Consider the following 14,508-nt stretch of genomic DNA (forward strand, 5'->3'; position numbering starts at 1 on the left):
CAGAGACAGTTGCCCTCTGTAGCCCCACATCCCAACTGAGCCAGGCCTGAGTGTTCCAACTGGCCACCCCCCTCCATTTCCAGACCTCTTTTCTTTTTAACTGTCCTCTTTACCTGGAAAGCTTTATCTCAGTTTTTCCTGTGGCAATACCATCTGTTCCTCACCGTGTACCAGCCCTCACCTCCTCCCGTGGTACTGCTTTTGTCACATCTGTCTTATTTCCCCATAGCATGACGGTCATTTGTAGATGTCCCTTTCCCTCTCACACGACTTTGAAAGCTCATTAAAAAATAAGGCTGTTTTCAGGCTCTTAGATCTGCAGCACCCACTCTGGAATCTTCCATGGAAAAGCCACCTAGAAGATAGTAATGCCTTCAGATGGATTCAGGGGGAGAGGTCCTGAGGAGTGAGGGCTGCAGGCTCCATCCTAGGGCCAGCTCTGGTTGTACCTGGATACAACCTCACTGAGGACACATATGTCTGATTTTCCCATTTCAAAGGATGTGGAGCAGTGTTTATAATTATACTGGATAACAAAATTGGGACCTAAAAATCATTTCTGTAGTATCAAATAATGGAATCACTCAACAAGAAGTGAATGTAAAGTTCTTCATTTATGCTAAAAAGAAAATTAAAAATTCCAGATAAGATCAGTGATTCATAGTTTTGCACAAGTCGCCTGTGAAAAGACTTGGCATTTTGTTTGATCGAAATGCTCAAATCGGTATGAATGTCCATTGCAATTAGAAACACAAGATTCAAAGTCAGATTTGGGTTCTGTTTCCAGCTCTCTGAGCCTCAGTTTCCCATATGTAAAATAGGCATTATAAAAAGTCATGTGATAGAGATTTGGGGATGATTAAATTAAGTAATGAATATAAAATATTTAACACTGAGCATGGAACTTAAATAATTAACTTTCATCATCGTTACCATCAACACTGTTATAAACATTGTTGTCATCTTACTGTCAAGAAACCCTAAAGTAAACCCAGGTTTGCCCAAAGTAACACTTGTTCTCTTTCTACACTTGCTGGTGATATGTGAAGCATAATTTGGAGGGACATCAGCCACTGTTGGGCCCAGAAGTGACAGCTCACGGAACAACGGCAGCTAGCACATTGGGGCAGAAGCCTTGGACATGGGAGTGAGGTGCAGGAACTGTCTCCCAAGGGTACCCTTTGAAAAAGGGATAGGTATATTCTCAAATGGTTTCAAAGGTCAGAAACAAGATCAATGAAGGAACTTACAAAAGATGCAGATTTCTGTATCAATATAAACTGGTGCATAAGGCTTGGATTATTCAAAGAAAAATAAAATGGTTCAAGAGATGGTGAGGGGCCTGTTGCTCAAGGCATCCAAGCAGAGGCTGAATGGCAAGGTGTTGGGGTTGCTATTAGCTTAACTGATAAACAACCTCCAGCACTCTTCAAACTCCAAGAGTCTTTAAGTTGTGAATCCAGTATTCTCCCCTTGGACATTTCCTCAGTTAAATAAATAATTATTGAGCATTTGAAGTTAAAAGCAAACTACCCAGAGATTCATCACATGAGAGAACTGGACCCTGAAAAATATGATATGTGGTTTACTGCAAACATTTCAGCCATGTTTTCTGAGTTACATGGTAACAGGTTACAAAATACTGTTTAAACTTTAATATTTTAAAAATATTCTTCAAGTCTTCATCTTTTTAAAAGCATTTTTATGCCAGGCACTGTAGCTCATGCTTGTAATTCCAACCTTATGGGAGGCCAAGGCAGGAAGATCACTTGAGCCCAGGAGTTCAAGACCAGCCTGGGCAGCATAGCAAGACCCCTTCTCTAAAAAAAATAATAACAATAATTTAACCAGGCTTGTGGCCAGCCCGTAGTCCCATCTACTTGGGAGGCTGAGGTGGGACGATCATTTGAGCCTGGAAGTTTGAGCCCGCAATGAGCTAGGATCACACCACTGCACTCCAGCCTGGGCGACAAAGCAAAACCTTGTCTCAAAAAATAAAAGCATTTTTATAGTATATTTTGTTTCCTGAGCATTCAATTCACTATATATGCGTGCGCGTGGGTGTGTGTGTGCGTGTGTCCACATGTGCACATGCATCATGAACAGGTAAAAAAAGAAAAAGCAGCATTTGGAAAACATCCTTTACCAAGGTTTACCTAGTAATAAAATATTTATAAGTAATATTCATTAATGAGATTTAATAATAAAATGTCCAACAATAAGATAAATTTTGTTACTATTTTGAAATAGCACATAAAATATAGTGGAAATGTATAAATAATTCCTTCAAAGTGCATATTGTCACACTATTAGTCAAATTTTGTGGTTTGAAATGGAACAAATCCATGGAGTGAGTTTGATAGAGCTGACTGAAAGTGCAGCTGCTAATTTGGGCCCAGCATCAGCATTAAAAATGTGCCATTGTATGTATTCCTGTTATGATGAATAACAAAATAGAAGATAGTGTTCTATTGCAAATCACATTCACAAAAAGTGAGATTCTTTTAGCATGTTTGAAAAATTGCTTTTGAGATAGTGTACACCAAGGATTACAACATCCCAAAAAGGGATTAATCAAACATGATTAAAAGTTGCTATTACTGCTACAATTTACACATTATGTCAGTAATATGTCTTAACCATGACTTTTGTTATTTGATAGACAAGACATTTATAATACCCTTAGTATATCTGGGTATATCAGTCTTGCTGTGTTTTTTTCCATTTGTTTCATCATCAAATTTTCAAAATGAGAATGCTTTTGTGACTTATCACTACCAACATGACTGACACTTCTTTCATATAATTTAAGAGTTATATTTGACTTTCATGTTTAAAAACAACGGTATATAGAACTCAATATTTGGTGTAGTACCTACAGATATATTAGCTATGATACCAATCCTTAAGAGATTCACATTTTATGGAAAATAACATACGATTACAAAATAAAATCTTCTTAGCAAATGGGGCTGTAAAGTGAATTTTATGTGTTTAAAAATGATCTTCTCAGTGACTGCTGGCTTTACAAAGAAAACTGGATAAGACATTTAAGTGGGTTTTCTGTTTGCGTATAGGATGACTAGTCAAAAGAGAAAAGATCAAAGCTTTGCCACAATCCAAATGACTTAGCCAACCATTAACAAGAAAATCCCAACCCCTCAGAACCAATCCTTTTGTATCCTATGACTTAGAGTCACAGGAAGTCAACATGGCTTCTCTGGTTTCAAGTCTAATGATGAAGTGGAACTGCCATGACTTCAAATTATTATTTCAAAATGCAGTATTCGCTTAAACACTTCTCACTGAATAATACTAAAACTCTTTTAACAGAGAAGAGATACTGGTCTACAATAAGAAAAATAAGGTAGATGCCAGAAATGAAAAATGTAACAAAGACCACACATCCAATAAGCAATCGATCAGGGATGCCAGAGCTACTTAGACAATTTCCTTCATTCTTCCCAACTCCTACACAGATACTGGTACTACCATTCATCCTCTGAAAAAAATCATAAATATACTCTTCCTTTTTCCTTTTTATTTTTTGTAAAGAAATAAAAATGTTCGTGCCAACATGTGCTGCAGTGTGGATTCAATATGTGCTAACAATGTAGATGTAGGTCCGCATACTCACCTGGCACCAATGCATTTTCAAGAAGTCATTTAACATTCTGATTCTGCATTTAGGCATTAAATATGGGATATCAGTTTCTGCTCACAAAGGAGGATTACATCAAAGACATAAGTAAGTCTACTTTGAAGATTGTAATGTGCTATAAACATATGTTTATAATGATAAAGAGGCTTACACAGCCTGGTGTTAGTGGTAAATAAAATGTTAACAAATTCTCCTTAATATATGTAAATATATTTCAAAAGCTTGAAAAGATTGAAAGGTTTAAATAATAAGCCATAATGCCAAAATAAATAAGTGTGAGCCCTAGAAGTTAAACATATTAGTTCTGGTAATATTCAACTACGAGGAATCAAATTATAATATTTAAGGGAAAATGAAAAAATCTTGTCTTAAAAGAATTGCTATATTTTGGACCTGAAGTTTAAATTTGGCATGTCTCTCCATTAAATAAAAACACGTTGAGACATTCCTTCATTTTAAGAAAACCCGACAAGAAAGGTATTACTACAGTTTATGCTCTATACATTTTGCATGATGCCAGATGATGAATCCCTTTTATAATAAACCACAATAGTCCAGCTCTGGTTCTAGGTTTGTTTTTTCTTTTTTTTGGTGGGGGGGTCTGTAGGTCTGAGCTCAGGATGAACTTATAATTCATATAGCACTAATCTGTATACAAATTTGACACATACAAAAGCTTAGTGGTCAATATTCTCTTATTCATTCTAATCCTTCTTATTGGTGTTTTTCTTTTTTGGTTTATAGCAGGCACTCAATAAATATAAGTGACATAATCCATAGCTTGAAAAGGTAAGAGCTGTGTCAATATATTGGGAGAAGAAAAAAGGCTGTAAAAATGACAGTAACATAAAATGGAAAGGATACGCCATTTAATAAAATAAAATGCATTTAATACACAGTATAAAATATAGAAGCTATGCTGCAGCTAGAGAAATATAATTTGGTTTCTTATCAAGATAAATTGCTAATATGAAAATTTAAAGTATGTCCATTGGAGATAAAATGTTTATTGTCAATTTAAAACTATAATGTTAAATATAAACAATGTCAATTCAATCATATATTTTTGTCTTTTAGCATTTCTTAAGGGTTCACTATTATGCTATTTCTATACATTCTCAGTAGCATATCAAGAAAGACTATTTTAAAATAGGGAATATGTTGAGGTATTTTCTGATGAATATGCTTGCCATACATGGCAAGAATACTTAAGGATCTGGGGCAGGTTTCAGGACCAAGACTATAAGGAGTGCTGTTGAGACTGAAAATCTAGATAACCAGGACACTGAACATAGTAAACGAAAGAATGCTTCTGATTTCTGGTAGATAACAGTAAGCACTTATTACAATTCACTTTTACAATGGTGTTATACCAAATACAATATTTAACATGGACCTTCCAAGCAGGTTTGAATTGTGCTAAAGTAGCTATCTCAACGAAAACCATAAAATGATCCCATTCTGCCTTTTATATTTGCAGAAGTGATTTCTTTTTGCAAAAGAATCTATGCCAACCCGTCGATACAGTACATAGGAACCTGCGTGTTCCATCAGTGAAAATTCCTTGAGATGAATTTTAAGTACAACACCAGAGTCAAGCCACCTGCCCTGCCATAAAGAAATACCAGCAATCTGACATATCAACAGTATTCACAGATGCAGATATATATATTTATGGGACTCTATCAGCATAAATCCAATGGCTATGAATAAAACATCATTAAACTCTACAGGGACTCAAATCCAACTTTAGAAGCAGAGCATTGCTAAACCCCTTGCCACTGATGGAAAAATGAAAGAAAGAAAGAAAAAAACAGCAACAACAACCACAAAAACAACACCTCCATAACAACAATTTCTCTAATATATTATGCTCAGGTTTTTATCAGTCTTTAAACAACTTCATTCTAATGTTTATTTTCAGACATAGAGAAATGAAGGTCATGTAAAATTTCTAAATTTTCAATTTTACTACAGCTTGGAAGGTGTACCCCTTTGCAATCTGATAAATAGAAATACACATGATGACAAAGCATACTTCCACTGAGACAATCAAATATGTAGGCCATGATATCTGAAGTCAAATGACATAGCCTCCAGTCCCCAGTTTCCCCTGCATTAAAGACGGCTGTTTACATCTTATCAAGTAGCTAAACGTCAAGCACATATAGATACTCTGATCAAAAGATTATCTTTGTTTTTGGTGGTGAACCACCAAAGATACTAGGGATCCATTGCAAACATACATATTCCAAGTCAAACAAAAGAAAACCCAAGAAAAGCCAACCCTTTAATAGTCAATGACATAAACGCAACACGCCGTGAAATAAATTACAGTACCCGGTTACAAAACCTCTTTAGACGTCATAGGGAAAGAAAAAGGTTTTTACCCACCTGGGATCTTTCTGAATGCTATCAATGGACGGGGACCTGGCCAAGGTGCCTTCGGGCGGGAGAGCAGGGCCGGATTTGCTGTATGGAGACTCAACAGAGGGACAATACTGCAGCTGTCGGTAGGGGTCCGCGTAATTGGAGGCCGGGCCGGCGGCATAGCTGGCCCTCTGGAAGGTGGCCGCGGCGGCATTCTGTGGGCCGTGCTGGCTGCCTGTGCGCTGCAAGGGGACGGAGTCGACACCAGGGGAAGATGGGGCTACGACAGGAAAGTAGGGACAAAGTAAAAAATTGAGGACCTGCTCACAGAAACGGTTAACCAGGTCTAGGCAGGGGCAGGGGAAGTTACACACATAAAAAATAAGGGGTTCAAAAGAATAAAAAAAATTAATCCATCATACTTGAACCAATACATTCAATGTTATCCAGTCAAATGATAATTAGCATGCCTAAGAGACAAACCTTTCAGGTATGGGGGGAATGCATCTGTTGTGTGTATATTGCTTACCCACATCCAAGAGAAGGTGTGTTCAGCTGCAATATAAACTTGGTGCAAAAGTAAAACTCAGAAGAAATATAGAGAATACTTTCTAAGGAGGCATGGGAAGTTAATTCTTTATTGTTCAAGTTGAGAAAATTCAGAATGTGTTCCAGGAATGTTATATTAACTTTATTAAAGATGTAAAATGAATTTAGTAATGTAGTTAATTTTCTGGAATCAAAGAAAATAAGAAGAAATGAGAAGGAGTGTATGCATGGGGGTGGAGGTGAGAAGAGGTGGGGTTCACATCTCCATAATTAGCACCAGAACATTCAATGCAGGACTGCTGTAGTTTTTGTAAAGCAACTCCCGAAAGATTTTTATATGCCTCTTTTTCAAGTGAAGCTGTCACAGGAACAAACATATTTGGTGAAGGAAGAATAAGGCCAAAAGCAACCCAACTGCAAGGCAGACAAAATAAGGAGCTGACTTAGCTTTTCTGAAAGTATTTGCATCTTCTCAATATGTCTAAATTGTTTTGAGAAGATTTTACACTAGTTACTAAAATCAGTTAGACTATTTTCAAACTGAATTTCAATTTTTTGTTTCCCTCTTGGATTCTTTTTAGATCCTTTCATGTCATTATTTTTATCCAGTTCTCAAAATACATTTGACATCTAAGGTTTGGTTGATAGATAAAATGAAAATAGCATCTTTTATTTCAGTAGAATGTGACCAGTTCTTAACTGCTTTAGACTGCCAGTCATGATCAATAGTAGACAGCCCACTTGCTTTCTGGTGCTGTAGAGCAGACTTCATATCCAAAATACAGCCAGTGGCTAGATAGGACCATTTATGACATGGGTGCTCTACCGAATTAGGTTCTAATTATCAATTACACATCTCTGACTTCCTAACCATTTCTTAGTGAGCAATGATAGAACTTATTTTATCCTCTTTTACATTAGGGGACATATGCCAAATCAGACACAAAGGACATTATGTCACGTTGAGAAAATAATTATTAAAAGAGGTAAGGAAATTGTATTGAAATGATGAAAAGCTGCAAAGTGAATGGGAGGAATACACTCAAACACCGAGGATTGACTTAAGAGTTCAGGGCTCTTCTTTCTCAGTGAACTTTCAAGACTTCATCTTAGAATTACAAAAATTTAGGAAAGTAGGTTCCATGAAACGACAAAAATGACAAAAATATTTAAGAGAAATTTTATAAACAAAAAGTGCATATATTTCCAGAGGGACAATATTTTGAAATAATGAAGGTTGTCCTGATGTGTTAAGTCTCAAAATAATCAGATTAGGCTAATAAACATTAATTGCACAATCAGAAATCTGCTTTGCGTCCTTATGCAAGTCCTTGAGGATTTATTATTTCTCCAAAGTATTACCAGCATGTGTAATTAAAATCCACATTTTAAAATTTATGCATAATGTGCCTTATATTATGGTGAAAGGGGTTTAAAACAGGCAAGTCATTAACTTGCTCTTGGATGGACAAATGTACAGAGGTAAACAAAATTTCATTTTCTACGAGTTGTGATAAGCTAGCCAGAAAATCAAGGGCAAAAAAAAAAAAGAAAACTAAGTACATCTGGCATTTTTCATAGATGTGCATTTTTTTCCATTCAGGAAACTAAGTATCAACATTTAATCTTGCTGAAAATGGTTTTCAGAAAAGAAAGTTTTCTATGCAAAATCATTTGCTATTAATGTATTCAATACAATGATTACAGTGTCAGAGATCAGGAAATAATATTGAAATCTAAAGAAGTCTTTTTGTTAAGAAAACAACAGAGTAGGTAAGGAGAACAATTTGACTACCCACACAAAAAACTATCAAAGGACCATGAATTAAAAGAAATATAACAAGAAAGAGTTTAATAAAAACTCTGCCAAGCAGCAGACAATAAATTATGAATAATAAAAGAGGGACTGGTTCAAAATGTGAAAATAGGGTGGGAAATTCAACTAATTGAGCAGAAACAGGAAGGCAACACCTTGGTATGTATGGCGGAAGAAAAAGTAGAAAAAAGTTTATGAATGTTATTGGGTTCCTATTTATATTTCACTTTAGCCCCTTTCCGGGAAATGTCCTGGAGCTCTTTCAGAGCTTGGCTTCCAAAGGTGGAGAACTGGTTCCTATCCTGGCCTTTTGGTCAGTTCTTGGCACTGGACAGGTTCACCGAGCTCTCCAAGCTCCAGTTTCAAGGTTACTGAAGAGAAAAAATGGCTTCATGGGATCACTGTTTGATTTCAACCCAGGAAAAGTGTTAAATAACTAATATGGAGAAAATATGAAACAAATAAATTATTAATATTATTACCATTAACAATGTTGAAATCAACCGACAGTAGAAAAGGGGATTGTACACTTGGCACTGGGAAGAAAGGCCCTTTCACTGGGTGCCAGACTATATAGCACCTTTTGAGTGCTGGGCTCTGTTGTTAAGTGCTTTGTATAAATTCATGTTTTCTCCAACAATCCTGTAAGAGAGTATACACATCATTTTCACCTTACAGGGAGGAAACTGAGGCTCAGAGAGATTAAGAAACTTGCCAGAAGTCAGCTGATATTAATAAAAAAGGAATTGAAGTCCTCAGAGTTGGTTTGTAGAGTTTATGCTCATTGACACCATGGCTACCAGGACAGGTTTAAAACCTCAAAGCTGTAGATTATTGAATTACCTAATACGGTCAGAAAACTTAGAAAAATGGTGAGGCCTAAAATGAAGGGAAATGTCTACTAAAGGTACAGAGAAGAGATGGGTTCATTAAGGAATTAACAACCTGAATATTATATTGACAAATATTACAAACTGGTATGCTAACTAATTTACATCATTTCTCATTAAATTTACACTATTTCTCTACTAAAGGTACAGATAAAAGATGGGTTCATTAAAGAATTAACAACCTGAACATTATGTTGAAAAACATATTACAAATTAGTATGTTAACTAATTTACACTATTTCTCATTAAATTTACACTGTTTCACTTTGGGAGGCTGAGGTAGGCGGATCATGAGGTCAGGAGTTCGAGACCAGCCTGGTCAACATGGTGAAACCCCATCTCTGCTAAAGACACAAAAAATTAGTCGGGCGTGGTGGCGTGTGCCTGTAATCCCAGCTACTAGGGAGGCTGAGACAGAAGAATTGCTTGAACCCGGGAGGCAGAGGTTGCAGTGAGCCGAGATCGCACCATTGCACTCCAGCCTGGGTGGCAGAGCAAGACTCCATCTCAAAAGAAAAAAAAAATTTACACTATGTCTCTACTAAAGATACAGAGAAGAGGTGGGTTCATTAAAGAATTAATACCCTGAACATTATATTGAAAAACATATTATAAGTTGGTATGTTAACTAATTTATACAATTTCTCAGTTAAATGGAATTTATTGAGATACGCAAAAAAGTACAAAAATTATGCCAAATAAACCTAACTTTGTTCATTCCTTGGAAAATCAAAAAATAACAATATATATAATTATCTTAATTTTATTTTAAACTGTTTTACGTCTTAACCAGTGATATCACTATTATGAAAAGAGGCTGGGATATGAAATCTAAGATGAGAAACAACTTTTGAAAAGATTATATATTTTAAAAAATCACAATCATGTGTAGTTTCAGCCTTGTCAAATGGTCTTTTAGAAGTGTCACTCCCAGATCCATGCTTTTAAACTTATTTTAGGTCATAATAAATAAAACAGCTGATGAGAATTTCAAAATATAAAACCTCAATCCAAATTGGTGCTGTTATAGTAAAATAAATTAGAGGCTAATCAATGCAATGAAAATAATGTAAAATATCAGTACAAATGGAGAGAAAAACACACTGTATTAAAGGACAGGTTATATAATCATACAGAAGAAAATGTATGAGAATCTAATGGATCTCAAACCAACCATTAGTAATGTAACAATGTAATCCCTTACTTTGTAAAAGTATATATATAAAAACAATTACTTTAAATGAATGAGAATCGTTAAAGATCTAATATGTAGAGAATATTAAATAAACGAGCTATTACTATTACCATTAAGAACTTTGAAATCAATCAATATTAGAAAACGGAAAGGTGCGCATGGCTTGGGTAAAATGACATAAAGATTCAGGGTTCAAGTCTCCCATCTGGCCCCGACTATTTAGACACTGATGTGGCTTATGCAATCCCTGGCTCTCCATTAGTATGGATAAATTAATATCGGTCACACTATTAAAAGACTTTCCTTTAATACCTTTTTTTCCCTTAATTTCCAGACTGTTGAACACTTTTCCTTATTTGCGTTTTAAAGCTCAGTTGACCAAATCATTCTCCTTGTAGGATTACTCTATCCAATTGAACCTACTCAGGGCAAACACTGGAGAGGGAAGGTGCTTCATCAACTCTGTAAACACACTCCTCTCTCGTCTCACCTGCTCTACAAACGGCTCCTTTTCCCCTCAATAAGCTCTTAGAATTCAATGAACTGTATCACTGGTCTCTTCGGGAGATTTAACAAGTAGCCACTTCAGCAGCTGACTTGATACTTCAATAGATACCTATGCTTTTATGAAATTATCTGTTTGTTTTCTGCAGAGCTGCACAAATAAAGGCCTAGTTTATAAAGGAAAAATAAAGAGATGTTTTATGTTTATGTGCTGTATTTGTTTGAAAAAGGGGAAGAGGCATCCTTTTTAATAAAGTGAAATATTCTGCTTTATGATAGATAATTGCAAGCATTATTTACTGAGAATGGAAAAAAGGAGAACAGAATAAAATACAAGAATCTGGGCACACAGTTATAGAAACTTGGTGGGGGGAATATAAGGTAATGTTCAATAAAGAGGAAGAAAAAAAGCACTACTTTTTGGATTATTTGTCTTTAAGTATATCTGCATATACAGATAAATATGAAAACATAAAGCACATTTACATGTTATGTAAATACAAAATAAGCATATAATAAAGTAATTAAAGAATGTGCCTCTGAAAGTTCAGAAAATAAAAATAGATGAGGTGACAGTGGGTCCAAGAAAATGGCCTACATACTCTTAAAAGGAATTCAACTCAGTTTCTTTAGGGATAGGGAAACTTTAGCACCTAATCTGGCATATATCCAAGAGTGTCATCATTAAGAACTGAACTATAAACATTTTGCAATTTTCTGTACTCAGCACAAGTTGATCCATCTAAATTCAATGGAAGAATACTCAAGGGTAAATTTGAACATACAAAATTTAAAACAATTTCATGTATTACTATCTTTGTGGGGAGAGGCATTTAATGCATGATTCTTAGTAGTAATGGAATAATTGTCATTGGTGTTGATCTTTTTTTCCCTGCTTTTATTGGAAAAGAAGACATTGAAAACACCAGAACAGGCCAAACATGCCTATCACATTGGTTCTCAAACTGAATGTGGGATCATGCGTATGAATATATCACAGATACATTTGAAAGCGAGTATGATGTAAAACCCTATCCTTAAATAGCTCTCATAGTTTCCTTCTTGTTATATCCTTGAAAGAATTTAAAAATGCAAGCTCTTCATCTGGATAAATGGCTAATACATGCGGGGTTTAACACCTAGGTGATGGGTTGATGGGTGCAGCAAACCACCATGGCACACGTTTATCTACGTAACAAACCTGCATGTCCTGCACATGTATCCTGAAACTTAAACAACAACAACAAAAATTCAAGATGAGATATGAGGTACTACGATCATGTTGAAACTTTGAATAACATTGTTGTGATGGTGGTGACTATACTTAACCAATAGCATTGTAATGAGCAGATAGATTTCTATGTAAGTACAATTTTAAAAAACGCAAGCTCCTCATTAAGTCTTCATGATATAAATTAGCAGGAAAAAAACAACAAATGATTAACACAAAGGCTCCTACTCAATCATTGGCAATAGCTACTACTATTTCTACGAATGTTATTGCGATATATAGCATAATGGACTTCAGCAGGTTTCTAGAACTTGGTATAAAAATTAAAAATGTAAATAAGCGAATTAATAAAAAAAGAAAAATAATCCCATGTTTAATGCTATATATGTATGTATTTATATCTAAGTAAACGTACATTCAGCACTGTGCATTTTAGTTGTCCTCTAATTTATACGGTGCGTAACTGGAGTCACGATGAATGATGAAGAGGATGATACATGGTCTTTTTTTTTTAAACCATTCCAAGCACATTTTCAGCCATCAATGGGAAAGGATAACAATAAATGCTACACATATTTGGAGCTTCCTATTGTGCCAACTACCATATCAGGGGCTTCTACACACCATCTTATTTAATGCTCACATCAACCTACATGGCAGGTACTACTATCATTAACATCACCCTCATTAAGTCACAGAAGAGCAGTGACAGGATGGTGGGCAGGACTGGGAGTGAACTGTAGCAGTGGACTCCAGGGTCTGCGTGTTTTACCCCCTCTCCTCCACTGTTCGGCACTAGAGGTGAGGGCATGCCTGGTTAATAAAACCTACACATTTTGAAGTGCAATATGTTTGGCAGAAATGCCAAAAAAAAAAAGACTAAAATTTAATGTGATATAGAGTGTCACTGCTTAAATCCCTATTACCTAGATAATTGGCTCCATCATAATATTCCTAGGGCTGGGTGCAGTGGCTCATGCCTGTAATTCCAGCACTTTGGGAGGCCGAGGTGGGCGGATCACGAGGTCAGGAGTTCGAGACCAGCCTGGCCAACATGGAGAAACCCCATCTCTACTAAAAATACAAAAATTAGCTGGGTGTGGTGGCAGGCACCTGTAATCCCAGCTACCTGGGAGGCTGAGGCAGGAGAATCGTTTGAACTCAGGAGGCGGAGGCTGCAGTGATCCGAGATCATGCCATTGCATTCCAGCCTGGGCGACAAGAGCAAGACTCCATTTCAAAAAAAAAAAAAAAAAAATTGTATTATCATTTTCTTTGGCTTCTTCTTCAGAAAGAAATGTAGAAGAATCTCCTTCAATTGAAGACAGAAAGGGCTTAGGGGAAGGTCAATGAATAGAACTTTCCATAAAAATGGAAGTAGGGCAGTTGGGTGGAGAATGCTAATGTATCCACAGTGGACTTATTTCTTTACCTTGAGTAAGATGAGGGGACCGAGCAAACTCATCACAGGACAAGAGAGAGGCAGGCCAGAAGGAGAGGCTGCATGGAGCAACCTGAGCAGGTTTCCTACCTGCCAATCTCTAGAGAGCCAGAGGAGATGAGATGCATTATTCATGTGGTTTTACAGGAGGCTCAACGATGTGACGATAGAGCTGGTTTTGCTCTCCAACATGAACTAGTTTGCTGAGAAAAGAATTAGCTGTGGACAAAATCTGCTCTGCCATCTTAAGCACTAAATGATTTTACATCAAGTACTTGGCAATATGTGGTTATGGCATAAAAGGTATATTATATTCTTTATGCATCCAAATGTCCACCGCTGAATAAGAGGCTCATAAAGAAACTCCAAGGAAGCTTAAGTGTTCAAACAAAATACCTTAGCTGGCTAAGGGCCTTAAATTAGGGATATAGCTTGGAACCTGGTGGATTTAAAACCACAGGTGCTGTGACCCTTTTTATTTTGTAAAAATAAGCATTTCCATGTCAAGCATATTCCATGCTGATCTTGATCTATTCATTTGTCTATACACTTGCAAAATTTCTGAGAACATTTCCAAGAACAGTCATATAAATAAATTTTAGAATAAAGAAAATTATTATCAGACCTAAAGGAAGAGATAGACTATAATACATGAACAACAGGGAACTTCAACCCGCCTTTAAGTGTGGACAAATTATCCAGACAGAAATCAATAAGGAAACATCAGACTTAAACTACACTCCAGACCAAAGGGACCTAACAGACATTTACAGAACATTCCATCCAACAGCTTCAGAATACACATTCTTCTAAACTGCAAGTGGAACATTCTCCAGGATAGATCATATGTG

General features: G+C 36.1%; 1 protein-coding gene across 7 annotated transcripts in view; it reads right to left on the reverse strand.

The window, feature by feature from the left end:
* Positions 1 to 14,508, reverse strand: part of CTNND2 (catenin delta 2) — a 931,369-nt gene that overhangs the window by 371,165 nt on the left and 545,696 nt on the right. For all 7 annotated transcript variants that reach the window (XM_032135942.2, XM_032135940.2, XM_032135941.2 and 4 more), the window contains one exon: positions 6,056 to 6,311. In XM_032135942.2, coding sequence (XP_031991833.1) covers positions 6,056 to 6,311 — 256 coding nt within the window. The remainder of the gene's footprint in view (positions 1 to 6,055; positions 6,312 to 14,508) is intronic.

This window comes from Hylobates moloch, unplaced genomic scaffold (assembly GCF_009828535.3).
Source record: "Hylobates moloch isolate HMO894 unplaced genomic scaffold, HMol_V3 SCAFFOLD_17, whole genome shotgun sequence".
Taxonomy (NCBI): domain Eukaryota; kingdom Metazoa; phylum Chordata; class Mammalia; order Primates; family Hylobatidae; genus Hylobates; species Hylobates moloch.